This window comes from Oncorhynchus mykiss, chromosome 26, assembly GCF_013265735.2.
Source record: "Oncorhynchus mykiss isolate Arlee chromosome 26, USDA_OmykA_1.1, whole genome shotgun sequence".
In the NCBI taxonomy this organism is placed as follows: Eukaryota; Metazoa; Chordata; class Actinopteri; order Salmoniformes; family Salmonidae; genus Oncorhynchus; species Oncorhynchus mykiss.
The window spans coordinates 21470329-21488250 of record NC_048590.1 but is presented as its reverse complement, the minus strand read 5'-3'; the positions used below and the strand labels follow the sequence as shown (position 1 = coordinate 21488250).

Genomic DNA, 17922 nt, shown 5'->3' with positions numbered 1-17922 from the left:
TGTGTGTGCGTGCGTGCGTGCTGAAGTACAGGTTTGTTTTTCAGAGAGAGATGGAGAGGTAAGGAAAGAGTTGAGAGAGAGATGGAGTGAGGGAGTCAGACAGAGTGAGAGAGTAGAGGGATAGAGAGATGTAGAGGGAGAACCAACTGCCCACCAGGGATGTCTGTTTGAATCATTCTGATGGACAGTGGCAGGGACCCAGTGTGTGGGTGTGGCTGGATATGAATTGCTGATATGGATGCACTACAGTATGTAGATGAGTTAGCTTTTAGTTGTTGGGTTAATGTTACGGTGTGGGTAGGTGAATGGGGTTATGTGTGCTGTGATGGGAGGCTGTGTGCGGGGTTATGGGTGATGGGAGGCTGTGTGTGTGTGTGTCTAAGTGTGTGTTATGATGCTATCGCTGTGTGTATCTGTTGGGGGGGTTTTGTGGTAAGAATTGATTTCCTGTCAGCAGGAGCATCCCCAGTTTCCCCTCATGATGTCCGTTCTACAGAGATCTTCAGTGAATCATCATTGTTACTCTACAATGCGGAAAAGCAAACAGATATTCTCTAATGTGGAACACAGTGAAACAGGGCAGGGTGTCTGGTATTAATTGAGTAACTTGATGATGGCCGTCAGACTGTTATTTCTATTGGGCTCAATTGGATCAGCCAGTTTCATTTGCCACTCGGTTCGAGGCCCTTTGCTGTTCGTCGTTTTCAGATGATAACCTCATCTCCAAAACAGAAACCTTTCAGGGGGGAAAAAAGCGATATATTTACCTGGTAACGAACATACAATAAAACCTCGAACAATATTTTGTATACATTTTCGTGGGCCTAGACTCATGAAATGTCCAGAGAATATTGAGGGGAGCTACTGCTTTCAATACATGTACAAATAGATATATTTTCCTTTTAACGAACATACAATAAAACTTCAGACGATATTTTGTATACATTTTCGTGGGCTTAGACTCATGAAATGTCCAGCGAATATTGAGGGGAGTTATTGCTTTCAATACATGTAAAAAAAAATATATATTTTTTAAAAAGGCAGAAAAGGAGTTCGGAGGTTTTCATTCGGCAGTGACTTGTTGCTGGTGAAATCGACAAAGTGAGTCTCGTCACTCAGCTCGGTGTACACTAAGTAGATCATTACAGGGATTGTTTGCCTGCCGACAGTAACCTGAGTGATGAGTGAATTGGATAGGCAGAGAGATATTTATACATGTATTCACAGAGCCCTGGCAATCTGTTGACATTATAGAAGACGGAGAGATGCTAATGAGCACAAACAACAAGCCAGTCTCGGTCTCGGGCCGGCGCTGTGTGTTTTGTCAGTCGTTAATATGTAATAGATGTGTTGGGTAAATTGGCTAATTATATTGTGGCTGATGTCAGTCATTGTGGAGGGAAATGGGGTTAAGGGTGACAGAGCGCCTGTGTGCCTGGTGTGGTAGAGGCGGGCTGGCTGGTTGGCCGACGGGCGGGAGGATGTTGGCAGACTCTGATGGAGCAGTAGCTGGAATTTGTGTTGAAATTAGATTGATGGGGTAGATAATGAGAGGGAGAGTGGGCACTGTGAGGTGAATACACAACCACTGTCTGTCTGCCTGGGCAGGCGCCTGCCGCGTTCACTGTTCACCCACTGCCTCTCCCACAAAATGGCCGCCCCAACTGGGATTTGTTAGTCAGTCCTGTGTCAGAACCCCGTCACCTGGGCCAAAGTCCATGGCGACAGGTGAGAGAGGGACAGCACCCTGAGTCTGTGACGGGCACCCTTTGAGCGGCTGAGGCAGGTGATGGAGAGGAGCTGTGGCGTGGTGGATCCTCTCTTTATTCTTTAGAAAAAATGGAGCCTGTGAAAATAAGGCCTTTGAGAGATGTGTGTGTGTGTGTGTGTGTGTGTGTGTGTGCGTGTGCGTGTGCGTGTGTGTGTGTGTGTGCATGTGTGTGTATGAGGGTGTCATCTCGTCATGGGAAATGACCATTTGAGGCTGGTGACAGATTAAAGGTTCCGGTGTCAGTTGTGCCGTGGCGGTGGGTGTTGGAGCAGGCGGGTGACATGGGGATGGGGTGAAGGGGTTGAGGGGGTCATCTCCAATCGGGGACATAAATCACAAGCGTGAAATGCCTGTCAGCTCCTCTCTGCTACCCATCAATCAGTTGTGTGGAAAAGGACCTGATGAAGAGTACAACCACTCCCATCTCCCTTGATCTTCACTCACTAACTCTCTGTCACTCTCTGGACCTCCACCCATCTTACTCTGCTTCCTTCTCATAATCATTCTCTCCCTTTTTCTCCTCCCTCTCCCAAACCTCTCTCCATTTGTCAACTGATTTGACATGATCACTGATCAGTTAAATTTAGTTTTTTTCATTTAGAGAAGTATCATTGTAGTTGATAATAATTTTAGAAGACTTTGTCATCTTCGTTTGTTCTGCATAAGTTATCAAGATTGTCGCTCCATACAGTCTTGCCTGCGTGCCTATTGAAAGACAACTTGACAGGGCGCTAATCAAGTGAATGACAGGGCTCTAATCAATTCAAATCAAATGAATGAAACTGGAACATTGGTTTCCATGGAAATAGAAAGTGCATAATGCTCTTGGGTAAACACTAGACCGGGAATATGACACGCCGCTCAGTATGACACATGAAAGGTTTGCAACATTTCTGCCCTAAAAAAAGGTTATTTTGATTGGATAATATACAGTAGATCATCATTGTAGAGAAATTCTGTGAAGCTTCCATCCACTGGCACAGGCAGAAAGGAACACAAAGGACATGCTGTGAATGCCTTTTCCCTCTCCTCTCCACCCAGCAAAATCACTCATTTTCTACTGACTGAGGAGTGGAGGAGGGGTTAGCAGACAGAAAGACAAGACCGAGAGACTACAGACAGACATACGACAGACAGACAGACAAGACAAGACAGACAGACGGACAGAGCACGCTGGCTCGGTAGAAGAGTCCGTCTCTGCCAGTCTGTCAGAGTGAGTCGCTCCTCTGTCTTGTTTTTGCGTCCACTAGCTCTGAGCTGAGTGGAGCGTGGGTGGAATGATGAGCGACAACATACTGTGCCCACATTGAGGCCCTGTTTGTCTCTCCTCTGTTAGACGCACTCACATCCACGGGATCATTTCAATTGAGATGAAGCGAGAGGGTGATGGTGAAAGAGGCAGCTGGGAAGACCGTGGTGCTTATATCTCTGTGTGAATGTGTTTGTTTTTGCATCACAGTGACTGTTGCATTGAAATAAACTACAGTTCTTGCTGCATGTACCGTCTTAAAGCAGAACAAGAGTGATTCTGAGAATGAGGGATGAGTGGGAGTCTGTGGGAGTGGGAGAATGGCTGCCTGTGTACCTTTATACGTGTTCCTGTGTAGAGGAGAGTTTTTCTTAAAAACGTCTGGAAATGTTCTCAGGGCGAGACCCAGATGCAGACACAGGGGGCAGATGGTTTGAGTCTTTGACATTTATTACATCCAAAAGGGATAGGCAAGAGAATGGTTGTGGACAGGCAAAAACCGGGAGGACTAGTAAAAGATAATAGAAAAGGCAGTAGCTCAGAAAAAACCACGCTGGTTGACTTGAAGCATACACGACGAGCTGGCACAGAGAGACAGGAAACGCAGGGATATATACACCAGGGATAACAAGCGACACCTGGAGGGGGGTGGAGACAATAACAAGGACAGGTGAAACTGATCAGGCTGTGACAGTTCTTTACAATAGAGGCCTGCTAGGTTTGAAGGCCACAAACTGTACATTATAGTCAGTTTACTGTAGGTCTAAATTGAATCACATTTACACAACAGCAGTAATGGACTATATTCTGTACTGTCATTGCTATCGGGAGCTTATATCACATAGCCAGTCCTGGAGCCTGCTCTAGGGTTCCCAGTCTAGGGGTCCCAGGCCAAGCGTTAGCCAATGGAATAGACTGAGAACAGACATAATTGCCCTCCATCGTGCACAATCCCGATTTCCTATGGCTCTGTCTTCATTGTCATTTTGTGGATTGTAATATACAGCATGTGCATAATCAGTGGCCTTGAGTGTCAGCCCTGAAACTGCAAGGTTTGGGGGTCATACCAAATGCAAAAGAAAATGAGACCTGATGCCTCTCTTCTTGGCACTCAGCAGTCAGGAGATGGGTTGTGGGTAAGGCCTTATGACAGACTAGCGTCCTGTTTAGGGATTGTGGTTGTACATCAAGCTGGCTCACGCTAGAGAAACATGAGATAGGCTGCTGCCCCTATTGGCTGTTCTGGCTCGGACAAGGCTTACTTACTTTTAACTGTTTTAATGTATATGCATGATAGGAGTCCTCTAGCTTGACAATGCGTACGACTCTGTTAGGATGAACATGGTTTGAGCTTCATGCTTCTTGTTGAGGTGACATGTACTGCATGTCATGTACCTGATGTTTAATCCGCCTTTGCATTAAGGTGCTTACAGGTGAGCCGTGATAAACGGAAGTTGAACCACGTTGTTGTCAGCTAGCGTGTTATCATTAAAACATTGTTTGATTGGTTGACGAGATGAACGATGCTCATTGGTCAACCATGCGTGGTGGCCGCTGGAGACTTTTCATCTTTTGGCGCCTCGGCCGCCGCATGCAAAACTGCTTGTGTTTTGCCGACCTAGCACCCGACTCCAATTGAAGTCTATGAGACCTTCGCCGCTTGCCGCGGCCCGTCTGTGAGCGTCTTTATGAGTGAATCTCCCAGGGGGAATGAACGTGGCTGACAGTGTGAGATCAAGGTGTTCATGCATTAATTGTGTATTTTCTATATTTGGCATATGTTCTATATAAACTCAGCAAAAGAAGAAGCGTCGCTTTTTCAGGACCCTGTCTTTCATAGATAATTGGTAAAAATCCAAATAACTTCACAGATCTTCATTGTAAAGGGTTTAAACACTGTTTCCCATGCTTGTTCAATGAACCATAGACGATTTATGAACATGCACCTGTGGAACGGTTGTTGAGACACTAACAGCTTACAGACGGTATGCAATTAAGGTCACAGTTATGAAAACTTAGGACACTAAAGAGGCCTTTCTACTGACTTTGAATAACACTAAAAGAAAGATGCCCAGTGTCCCTGCTCATCTGCGTGAACGTTGCTTAGGCATGCTGCAAGGAGGCATGAGGACTGCAGATGTGGCCAGGGCAATAAATTGCCATGTCTGTACTGTGAGATGCCTAAGACAGCGCTACAGGGAGTCAGGACGGAGAGCTGATCATCCTTGCAGTAGCAGACCACGTGTACCAACACCTGCACAGGATCGGTACATACGAACATCACACGAGTCGTGGTTTTGTCTCACCAGGGGTGATGGTCGGATTTGCGTTTATCGTCAAAGGAATGAGCGTTACTCCGAGGCCTGTACTCTGGAGCGGGATCGATTTGGAGTTGGCGGGTCCGTCATCTTAGTCACATGTCTGTGGAACTTGTTCAGTTTATGTCAGTTTATGTCTCAGTTGTTGAATCTTGTTGTGTTCATACAAATATTTACACATTTTCAGTTTGCTGAAAATAAACGCAGTTGACAGTGACAGAACATTTCTTTTTTTGATGAGTTTAGGTACATCTACAGTATACAGTAGGGGTTTATTTGTGTGTGAGTGTATCAAATCAAATCAAATGTATTTATATAGCCCTTCGTACATCAGCTGATATCTCAAAGTGCTTTACAGAAACTCAACCTAAAACCCCAAACAGCAAACAATGCAGGTGTTGAAGCACGTTGGCTAGGAAAAACTCCCTAGAAAGGCCAAAACCTAGGAAGAAACCTAGAGAGGAACCAGGCTATGAGGGGTGGCCAGTCCTCTTCTGGCTGTGCCGGGTGGAGATTATAACAGAACATGGCAAAGATGTTCAAATGTTCATAAATGACCAGCATGGTCAAATAATAGGTCTGGGACAGGTAGCACGTCCGGTGAACAGGTCAGGATTCCATAACCGCAGGCAGAACAGTTGAAACTGGAGCAGCAGCACGGCCAGGTGGACTGCGGACAGCAAGGAGTCATCATACCAGGTAGTCCTGAGGCATGGTCCTAGGGCTCAGATCCTCCGAGAGAGAGAAAGAAAAAGAGAAAGAGAGAATTAGAGAGAGCATACTTAAATTCACACAGGACACCGAATAAGACAGGACAAGTACTCCAGATATAACAAACTGACCCTAGCCCCCCGACACATAAACTACTGCATCATAAATACTGGAGGCTGAGACAGGAGGGGTCAGGAGACACTGTGGCCCCATCCAATGATACTCCCGGACAGGGCCAAACAGAAAGGATATAACCCCACCTACTTTGCCAAAGCACAGCCCCCACACCACTAGAGGGATATCTTCAATTACCAACTTACCATCCTGAGACAAGGCCGAGTATAGCCCACAAAGATCTCCGCCACGGCACAACCCAAGGGGGGGGCGGCGCCAACCCAGACAGGAAGATCACAAGTGACTCAACCCACTCAAGTGACGCACCCCTCCTAGGGACGGCATGAAAGAGCACCAGTAAGCCAGTGACTCAGCCCCTGTAATAGGGTTAGAGGCAGAGAATCCCAGTGGAAAGAGGGGAACCGGCCAGGCAGAGACAGCAAGGGCAGTTCGTTGCTCCAGTGCCTTTCTGTTCACCTTCACACTCCTGGGCCAGACTACACTCAATCATATGACCCACTGAAGAGATGAGTCTTCAGTAAAGACTTAATGGTTCAAATGGAAGAGGCAAGTAGAAGGGGAAAAAAGTAAGGAACTTGTATGTCGGCCCTGTATTAAAGAACATAAATGGTTAAAGAAAAGTGTGATAAATAAAAACATATACCAATTTCATTTAAGAACCAAAAAACTGACAGCTGTGCCACAGAAGTTGCAAAATAGTTGGGAAGAGATTTTCGATGTGCCCATTCAATGGCACATGGTTTATGAATTGATACGCAAAACTTCAAATTTTTCAATATAAATTACTATACAACATTTTTGCAACTAATAGAATGTTATATATATGGGGGATACAATCTTCCCAGCTCTGCACATTCTGCTGTGAGGAGGCAGAGTCATTAGATCATTTATTTTGGTATTGTCCACATGTAGCTCGTTTTTGGTCACACGTCCAGGAATGGCCGAAGAATTGCAAAATTTGCCTCGACCTAACATTACAGATAGCAATACTGGGTGATTTGAAATAGGAAGGTTCAATTATTTTGTGAAGCATCACAGCACAGTTGAAAAATATATGGCAAGTAGAAATCCGAAAGGGATGATGTTGAGAGACAGATGGGAGGGGTTGAATGGAGCTAGATAATAACAAGATAAACAATGTAAAGCATACGGGATCTGTAAAATGTATATAGGATCGGAATAGTTACAAATAGAAATCAAACTGGATGGACATCAGAAATAGAGGAAGGACTAAGAACAAACAAGAGAGAACTATTGTAAAGTAGACTATGTCTGTAAAATGTGTATAAGATGTATGGATTGAAGGTAAAAGCAGAAGTGTTTATCAGTTTACTCCAATTGGGGCATTTAGTGTCTACGGGGAATAATAATAAAGGTATATTCTTTAAACAAGTATGTATGTCTATATAGGTATGTGTCTGTATATATGTGTATATATATGCATGCGTGTATGGATATATATATTTACCAAAAAAATATGGGGGATTGGAAATGATGCAGACAATTACATTGGAAGCAACATTCTTTCCGCAATATTAAGCTGATCCACCCTCTAAAATGTTTTTTTTTTTAAAAGACAAAGGTTGAGACCGAGTTTGCGTCTCTCACATGGGTAGGCAGGCCATTCCATAAAAATTGAGCTCTATAGGAGAAAGCCCTGCCTCCAGCTGTTTGCTTAGAAATTCTAGGGACAATTAGGAGGCCTGCGTCTTGTGACCGTAGCTTACGTGTAGGTATGTACGGCAGGACCAAATCAGAGAGATAGGTAGGAGCAAGCCCATGTAATGTTTTGTAGGTTAGCAGCAAAACCTTGAAATCAGCCCTTGCCTTGACAGGAAGCCAGTGTAGGGAGGCTAGCACTGGAGTAATATGATCAAATTTTTGGGTTCTAGTCAGGATTCTAGCAGCCGTATTTAGCACTAACTGAAGTTTATTTAGTGCTTTATCCGGGTAGCTGGAAAGTAGAGCATTGCAGTAGTCTAACCTAGAAGTAACAAAACATTGATACATTTTTCTGCATCATTTTTAGACAGAAAGTTTCAGATTTTTGCAATGTTACGTAGATGGAAAAAAGCTGTCCTTGAAACAATCTTGATATGTTCGTCAAAAGAGTAACGCCGAGGTCCTTCACAGTTTTATTTGAGACGACTGTACAACCATTAAGATTAATTGTCAGATTCAACAGAAGATCTCTTTGTTTCTTGGGACCTAGAACAAGCATCTCTGTTTTGTCCGAGTTCAAAAGTAGAAAGTTTGCAGCCATCCACTTCCTTATGTCTGAAACACAGGCTTCTAGCGAGGTCAATTTTGGGGCTTCACCATGTTTCATTGAAATGTACAGCTGTGTGTCATCCGCATAGCAGGGAAAGTTAATATTATATTTTCAAATGACATCCCCAAGAGGTAAAATATATAGTGAAAACAATAGTGGTCATAAAATGGAACCTTGAGGAACATCAAAATTTACAGTTGATTTGTCAGAGGACAAACCATTCACACAGACAAACTGATATATCTTTCTGAAGGATAAGATCTAAACCAGGCCAGAACTTGTCCGTGTAGACCAATTTGGGTTTCCAATCTCTCCAAAAGAATGTGGTGATCGATGGTATCAAAAGCGGCACTAAGGTCTAGGAGCACGAGGACAGATGCAGAGCCTCGGTCTGATGCCAATAAAAGGTAATTTACCACCTTCACAAGTGCAGTCTCAGTGCTATGATGGGGTTTAAAACCAGACTGAAGCATTTCGTATACATTGTTTGTCTTCAGGACAGCAACATTTTTGAGAGGAATGGAAGATTCGATATAGGCCGATAGTTTTTTATATTTTCTGGGTCAAGGTTTGGCTTTTTCAAGATAGGCTTTATTACTGCCACTTTTAGTGAGTTTGGTACACATCCGGTGGATAGAGAGCCGTTTATTATATTCAACATAAGAGGCCCAAGCACAGGAAGCAGCTCTTTCAGTAGTTTAGTTGGAATAGGGTCCAGTATGCAGCTTGAAGGTTTAGAGGCCATGATTATTTTCATCATTGTGTCAAGAGATATAGTACTAAAACACTTGAGTGTCTCTCTTGATCCTAGGTCCTGGCAGAGTTGTGCAGACTCAGGACAACTGAGCTTTGAACCAATACGCAGATTTAAAGAGGAGTCCGTAATTTGCTTTCTAATAATCATGATCTTTTCCTCAAAGAAGTTCATGAATTTATTACTGCTGAAGTATGTTTGTAGAAATGTTGTATGTTTGTATGACATGTTGTGCTTGGTTGCTTCTCTCCTGTGTTCCTCACAACTCTGTCATCCAATTCACTAGTTCTTTCACACTCCATCCCAACCACTTAGTGTTGTCTCCCCACTGTGACAGGCTGCCAACAGCTGTTTACCGACTGCTGTCTCCATTGAATTAGGAATTAGAACTCAAATTGTCTCCACCTAGGCCCACCATATCAGATACTCAACCAACTCTGTTTTTACCCTCCCAAAAACAGTTTCATAATGCATTCATAAATCTGTGATTAAAATATGACAAGGCCGGGTGTGTTATTCACTCATTTTCACTCTCACACTCTGCATTGTCGCTGGGGAGACGCGAGGAGAGGTGTTGATTTTGGGATGTCTCTCTTTCTGTCAACAGCTACCGGACCTTCGTCTCAGAGGACGCTGGGCCTAACACACTGGTTGCCACGGTGCTTGCCAAGGACCCCGACGGTGATGGAATCACCTACAAAATCACAACGGGCAACGACGAAGGCAACTTTGTTATCGACAGCCAGAAAGGTGAGACATATTGTTTACACCCCTCCCGTTCTCTTGCTCAGTGAGTCCTTCTGCTCTCCCTCCTCCCCATCCCTTCTTGTAGATACTACACTAGATGGGTGAAAGGAATTGTTGTGCGATCCGCTTTGGCTGCGGTTTACTTTTAGTGCGGCTGATTTTGTCATTACAAATGTCATCAAAGGTTTGCTCCAATGTCCCGCCTTTAGCCCACCAAGGAAGCAATTTGAAATGGAAAATGTGTTAAAGGCCTAAACTAATTTCATAGCCCTCCCCACCCTGGGTAAATTGCACCATTGAATCTGCATATCACAATAAAGGGTAATAAGATTACTTTGACAAATTCAATTACTCTGGAACTTCAAGGTGCAATTTCCTTTGTTCATTTCCACTGATAGTAACTGTCAGCCGAAAGGGGAGATTTCTCAACCATATAAATAAATAAAAGCAATAAAAGCCATATAACCCTGATTGGTACAAAACAAATAACCTGCTATTCATCCATGTCACTTCAATTGCTTTAAAAGTCTGTAGAACCGCTCGTCTCAAATGACTTGTTCTCACACATTTGGATGGCTTTTTGTTTCTGCATTTTGCTTCCCCTCCAGCATGAATATTGAATGAATAACTGTTATACATGTAAAAATGCTATCATGCACATCCATGGAGCCCCTGTGATAGGATGCAAGCTCCTTACTGTTCACAGTCATGTAACTGTCAGACCGGCCCGACTTAGCATCAGTGTATACATCCTGCTGCTACTGTATGACCAGTTTACACGCTATTATTGGACCCTATTATCTCTTACACTCACTTATGGAGCTGCCTGGGCTCACTGGAGGGGTTTAACCCTTGTATTACTCACATGATTAAATGGATGATTTGCTTAAAAAGCCCCGATTTCAAACAATTTCTCATAGCTTCTTATTTGGTTGAAATCCTGCACGGTTCATACCGTTTTGGCAAGTCGGTTAGGACATCTACTTTGTACATGACTCAAGATATTTTTCAAATAATTGTTTACAGACTGATTAGTTCACTTATAATTCAGTGTATCACAATTCCAGTGGGTCAGAAGTTTACATACACTAAGTTGACTGTGCCTTTAAACAGCTTGGAAAATGCCAGAAAATGATGTCATGGCTTTAGAAGCCTTTGATTGGCTAATTGACGTCATTTGAGGCAATTGGAGGTGTACCTGCGGATGTATTTCAAGGCCTACCTTCAAACTCAATGCCTCTTTGCTTGACATCATGGGAAAATCAAAATAAATCAGCCAAGACTTCAGAAAAAAAGTGTAGACCTTCACAAGTCTGGTACATCCTTGGGAGCAATTTCCAAATGCCTGAAGGTACCACGTTCATCTGTACAAACAATAGTACGCAAGTATAAACACCGTAGGACCACGCAGCCGTCATACCGCTCAGGAAGGAGACGTGTTCTGTTTCCTAGAGATTAACGTACTTTGGTGCGAAAAGTGCAAATCAATCCCAAAACAACATCAAAGGTCCTTGTGAAGATGCTGGAGGAAACAGGTACAAAAGTATCTATATCCACTGTAAAACGAGTCCTATATCGACATAAACTGAAAGGCCGCTCAGCAAGGAAGAAAACACTGCTCCAGAACCGCCATAAAAAAGCCAGACTACGGTTTGCGACTGCACATGGGGACAAAGATTGTACTTTTTGGAGAAATGTCCTCTGGTCTGATGAAACAAAAATAGAACTGTTTGGCCATAATAACCATCATTATGTTTGGAGGATAAAGGGGGAGGCTTGCAAGCCGAAGAACACCATCCCAACCGTGAAGCACAGGGGTGACAGCATCATGTTGTGGGGGTGCTTTGCTGCTGGAAGGTCTGGTGCACTTCACAAAATAGATGGCATCATGAGGAAATAAAATGATGTGGATATATTGAAGCAACATCTCAAGACATCAGTCATGTTAAAGCTTGGTCACAAATGGACAATGACCCCAAGCATACTTCCAAAGTTGACAACAAACTCAAGGTACTGGAGTGGCCTTCACAAAGCCCTGACCTCAATCCCATAGAAAACATGTGGGCAGAACTGAAAACGCATGTGCGAGCAAAGAGGCCTACAAACCTGACTCAGTAACACCAGCTCTGTCAGGAGGAATGGGCCATAATTCACCCAACTTATTGTGGGAAGCTTGTGGAAGGCTACCTGAAACGTTTGAAGAAAATATTCCACACACACACACACACACACACACACACACACTCACACAAGCCCCACCCCCATCTCATCACTCTCTCTCTCAAAGTATTTATTACTCCACGGATCGTTCATTCATGGGATTCTTTTCTCGTGGACAGATGGGCTGTGTTAATTTGACTGTAACTCAGCGTAGAATATGTTTCCTGAGATTTAATACCGTTCTTAGGATTCAAACAGCGAAGTCAATAAGATGATCACACTCTTTGTATTAAAGACATAAATACAAAGCCTCCGTTCTCAGCACCCGGGAAGTATTTACCGAGACGACAGGCAAAATGTTTCCTCCAATAAACAGGTAGATCATGTCTACAGCTAATGGGAACGACCCTTCTCCTTTTCCCTTTTTAGTGGATCGTTGTTTGTCTGTGAAGAGTATTGAAGAAGTGTTCTAATTCATCTGCAGGCTGATGAAAAAATCCCATTGGTGTAGGAGTAGTAATGGTTCATCATGCTGTCCTCTCTCAGTGTCACTAGTTTAGTGGGAGTTTGTTTTGTCATGCTTGGGATGTGAGGTTTATATAACGTCCCCCATTGCCTCTCCCCATACTGCACCCCTTTCTCCCTAGGGGGCGAATATAGTCGTTCCTACCTCAGTCTCTCTGCCTTTCAGGGCTCCATCCCGCTGTTTTGGGAGCCTAGACGATGATTAGAGTTGGCGTTGAGAGAGGAGCATCGGCTCCCCATCCCTCCCCCCTGCCAACCCCCTCCCCTCCATCATACGAAGCGACGTGTGCTCAGTGACCCCTGGAGAAACATCTTCTCCATCTTTGACGAGCAATGATATGTGCTGGCCGGGTCTCATCGACCATGTTTAGCAGATTAAGCAAGGGCTATGACGCACACTGCTGCATGTCTTGGCCTGCCTGACCCAGCACTGTCACACACTCACACAAACACAAACGCGCGCGCACACACACATGCTTGGACACACGCGCGCACACACACATGCATGCACATGCGCATACATACATACATGTATACAAGCACACACACGTACACATTCTTTCACACACGTGCATGCGCACAAACATCAATTCCATCCATACAGCCGGGACACATATCTTATCGAATGGAAGGGACACAGAATATGTTTTTTTTTTTCTTGGAATGTTTTAACTCTGGCTGACCCTTTTTCGGAGCAGTCTTTGAAGTCAAGTCGAGATGATTATGTCATCTTAACACATTCTCCTCCAGATAGATTCTGATGTACGGCAGGCCTCACAGGCAGCTTGTTGATCAATTTGTCACATTCTTCCCCAAAGTATTGGTTTGATGTTCCTGAGTGTACACCCAGGTGTGTGCATTCACTGTGTACGTGTTTGTGCGTGGCTATGTGTGAATACTACACCATGTGGCAGGCCTGTGGAACATAATTCTGAGTGTGTGCAGAGCTCTTCTCTCCCTGGGCTGCTGGGAGTATGTGACATGTCCTCCTGAGGCTACACGCTCTCTTTCAACAGGCTCTCTCTTATAGGACCAGCTCCCTGGCCTGTGGTGCAGCTAGTCTCTCTCTTATAGGACGAGCTCCCTGGCCTGTGGTGCAGCTAGTCTCTCTCTTATAGGACGAGCTCCCTGGCCTGTGGTGCAGCTAGTCTCTCTCTTATAGGACCAGTCCCCTCACCTGTGGTGCAGCTAATCTCTCTCTTATAGGACCAGCTCCCTGGCCTGTGGTGCACCTAGTATCTCTCTTATAGGACGAGCTCCCTGGCCTGTGGTGCAGTTAGTCTGTCTCATAGGACCAGCTCCCTGGCCTGTGGTGCACCTAGTATCTCTCTTGTAGGACGAGCTCCCTGGCCTGTGGTGCAGCTAGTCTCTCTCTTATAGGACCAGTCCCCTCACCTGTGGTGCAGCTAATCTCTCTCTTATAGGACCAGCTCCCTGGCCTGTGGTGCACCTAGTATCTCTCTTATAGGACGAGCTCCCTGGCCTGTGGTGCAGTTAGTCTGTCTCATAGGACCAGCTCCCTGGCCTGTGGTGCACCTAGTATCTCTCTTATAGGACGAGCTCCCTGGCCTGTGGTGCAGTTAGTCTGTCTCATAGGACCAGCTCCCTGGCCTGTGGTGCACCTAGTATCTCTCTTATAGGACGAGCTCCCTGGCCTGTGGTGCAGTTAGTCTGTCTCATAGGACCAGCTCCCTGACCTGTGGTGCACCTAGTATCTCTCTTATAGGACGAGCTCCCTGGCCTGTGGTGCAGTTAGTCTGTCTCATAGGACCAGCTCCCTGGCCTGTGGTGCACCTAGTATCTCTCTTATAGGACCAGCTCCCTGGCCTGTGGTGCAGTTAGTCTGTCTCATTGGACCAGCTCCCTTGCCTGTGGTGCAGTTAGTCTCTCTCGTATAGGACCAGCTCCCTGGCCTGTGGTGCAGGTAGTATGTGTCGTTTAGGACCAGCTCCCTGGCCTGTGGTGCAGCTAGTCTCTCTCTTGTAGGACCAGCTCCCTAGCCTGTGGTGCAGCTAGTCTCTCTCGTATAGGACCAGCTCCCTGGCCTGTGGTGCAGGTAGTATGTGTTGTTTAGGACCAGCTCCCTGGCCTGTGGTGCAGCTAGTCTCTCTCTTATAGGACCAGCTCCCTAGCCTGTGGTGCAGTTAGTCTCTCTCTTATAGGACCAGCTCCCTGGCCTGTGGTGCAGCTAGTCTCTCTCTTCTAGGACCAGCTCCCTGGCCTGTGGTGCAGCTAGTCTCTCTCGTATAGGACCAGCTCCCTGGCCTGTGGTGCAGGTAGTATGTGTCGTTTAGGACCAGCTCCCTGGCCTGTGGTGCAGCTAGTCTCTCTCTTGTAGGACCAGCTCCCTAGCCTGTGGTGCAGCTAGTCTCTCTCTTGTAGGACCAGCTCCCTGGCCTGTGGTGCAGCTAGTCCCTCTCTTATAGGACCAGCTCCCTGGCCTGTGGTGCAGCTAGTCTCTCTCTTATAGGATGAGCTCCCTGGCCTGTGGTGCAGCTAGTCTCTCTCTTATAGGACGATCTCCCCGGCCTATGGTACTGCTAGTACAGGCCATCTACCCCGATGAAACCAGTCATTCTGACAAGTTCTCCCAGGCAGCCTCCTCCATGGCAGCTAGTGCCCCATACTCCCCACACACACCCTGCCCCTATCCCTGCTCCACGCTGTCGTGTCATATTATAATTGATTACATTTTCCTCATGGCCCGGCTGTGCTACTGTAGCACTCGCACCACGCCTCATTTCATTGACAGGATGTCTCCTGATTCCCTAATGGCTGGTTGTTGTATGGCCCTCAGCATCTCACCCCTCCTCTCCCCTTCCTCTCCCCTTCCTTTCACCTTCCTCTCCCCCTCCACTTTCCCTCCTCTCCCCCTCCTTTCACCTACCTCTCACCCTCCTCTTACCCTCCTATCCCCTCCTTTCACCCTCCTCTCCCCCTCCACTTTCCCTCCTCCCCCCCTCCTTTCACCCTCCTTTCACCCTCCTCTTACCCTCCTCTCCCCCTCCACTTTCCCTCCTCTCCTCTTCATCTCACCCCTCCCCTCCTCTCCCCCTCCTCTCTTCCTCCTCTAAACCTCCTCTCCCCCTCCTCTCAACCTCCTCTCCCACTCTTCTCATCCTCCTCATCTCCCCCTCCACTCCCCCTCCCCCACCTCTTCCCCTCCTGTCTTCCTCCTCTCAACCTCATCCTCCTGTCAACCTCCTCTCCCCCTCCTCTCATCCTCCTCTCACCCTCCTCTCATCCTCCTCTCCTCCTCATCTCCCCCTCCACTCCCCCTCCCCACCTCTTTCCCTCCTCTCATCCTCCTCTCTCTCTCCTCTCACCCTCCTCTCACCCTTCTTCTCCCCCTCTTCTCCCCTGACACTCAGTATCTTTCATGTCACCGTGTTAGGCGGAGATAGACGGACTGCGCCGATCTCTAAAGAGAAACACTGTTAGGGTGTAATATGATTCCATCCAACGCAGACCCCGTGAAAGCCAAGGAAATGTATACAGCACCCAGTGCATCTCCAATGGTTGCATCTGTGCCTGTTTGAGTCTTAGAAGATAAGACAGAATGCATTAAGTGTGTCCGCAGCCCACACACACGGTTAGCAAACACCAAAGGCCTGATGAATGCAACATGAAGAAAAAAAAGCACTCGGAAGAGAGAGAAGGATGGAAATCTGACGCCCACATTAGGGATACAGCCAATAGGAAGTGAAGAAAAAGTCACCAAGGCACCGAGAGAAGGGGGACGGTCACCACGGAGGTGAGAGGAACCTCAGTCACACAGACAACAGACGTACACCGTCCTTTGTTGTTTTATGCATCACCGAAGGTGGGATTGACAACCGCCTTTGTTGGATGCAGTCACGCGCTGGCCAAGTGTCAAAGACACTGGGAGAGATGTTGAGGAGGAGAGCGACACGGCTGTTCTACACACCAGATATGTCAGTCACGAACAAAGGAGCACAAGCAGACCCTCCAGGGTTGAATTCAATTAATGCTGTTATATATACAGTATATGGGAAAACCAAAGGCACAAAGTGTCTAAAGCTGATAGAACAGCACGTTCTTGCATTTTCTGCCCTATTTAAATCAGTTAGGAGACCTTGAGAACGCAGAGGTTCACTCATTCATGGTGAGGTCCTAACTTGTCTCTGATTGGTTGATGCAGGTCTGATTCGGCTGCGCTCCAGCCCACCTCCCAGACTCCAGGGGGTAGAGTACATCCTGAACGTCACAGCGACCGATGACAACGCCTCTGGTGGCCCCCAGGCCCTCTCGTCCACCGCCCGGGTCATCGTCGGCGTGGACGACGTCAACAACAACAAACCTGTCTTTGGGAAGGTAAGCTTTGTTCTCACTGTCATGGTTTTGATATCTGTTTGGCTCTGAACATACATCTCTTTGCAGCTCATTGTGTTTCCCAGCCTCTGTCTCTCAGCCTTTACTATGGGGGCTTACTGTTAGAGTTAAATAAAGGTGTTGGCGGAGTTCTGAGATGAGCATCAGTACTCTCCGGTTGACTTCCAGACCTTAGTCTTTCTCTGTCCTTCCAAATCGCTCTTGTTTCTCAGTTTCTCTTATCTGTTTATTGCAGCTCCCCTCCCTCTCTCTCTATCGCCTCTATTTATTGCCTCTCCTTCTCCGTCCTCCAGAGGTGTGATTAGCCAGCCGACCCACTCTATTTCTAGATCAGCTACGGGTTTTTAATGAAGTGTTTGGAAGATATGCCGAATCATCACAGCCCTACCTGTTTTCTGCCGAAGTATCAATTTTAAATTACATGAGTTTTGCCTTTGAGATATTCAAAGCTAATTGTGCCTCGCACAGTAAAGCTAGCTAACTAGCATCTTATACGTATGCGTGTTTCACATGTTAGGCTGCAAGATGAGCTTCAACCTTTTCTTCAAGTTCCCTCAGGACTCCTTCATGCTTAGTTTTTTTTAATGGTTTTATGTTGTATTTATTTTTGCTAACATGCTCAAACAATAGTTGAACTGATGTGCGGACAAGGGAGAGAAAAAAGGCCAAAGAGAAAGTGTTTCAAGAATAAAACACAGCTGGATCCCTTTTCCTGTGTGCTCAGTTTTTTCCTCCTCTGTGCAGGCAGCAGACAGCAGGCAGAGAGAAGAGAGAAAGCGGCGTTTATGTTGATTTGTGCCCCTGGCCCTCCTGCTCCTGTGAGTTTGGCCGAGGTTCAGGCAGTTCCTGTGGATTTGTGAGCATCAGTGACTCAGGGACTCCTAAGAGAAGGGCCCCTCCTGAAGCTTCCTAAGAGGGGGGGGGGGG

The 17922-nt window shown here is 46.2% G+C and overlaps 1 protein-coding gene across 1 annotated transcript in view; it reads left to right on the top strand.

Moving 5' to 3' along the window:
* The window catches only part of si:ch211-186j3.6 (neural-cadherin), a 220182-nt gene that overhangs the window by 108366 nt on the left and 93894 nt on the right, over positions 1-17922 (top strand). Inside the window, exons 7-8 of the mRNA XM_036963347.1 lie at positions 9818-9960; positions 16805-16977. Of these exons, the coding sequence (XP_036819242.1) occupies positions 9818-9960; positions 16805-16977 (316 nt within the window). The remainder of the gene's footprint in view (positions 1-9817; positions 9961-16804; positions 16978-17922) is intronic.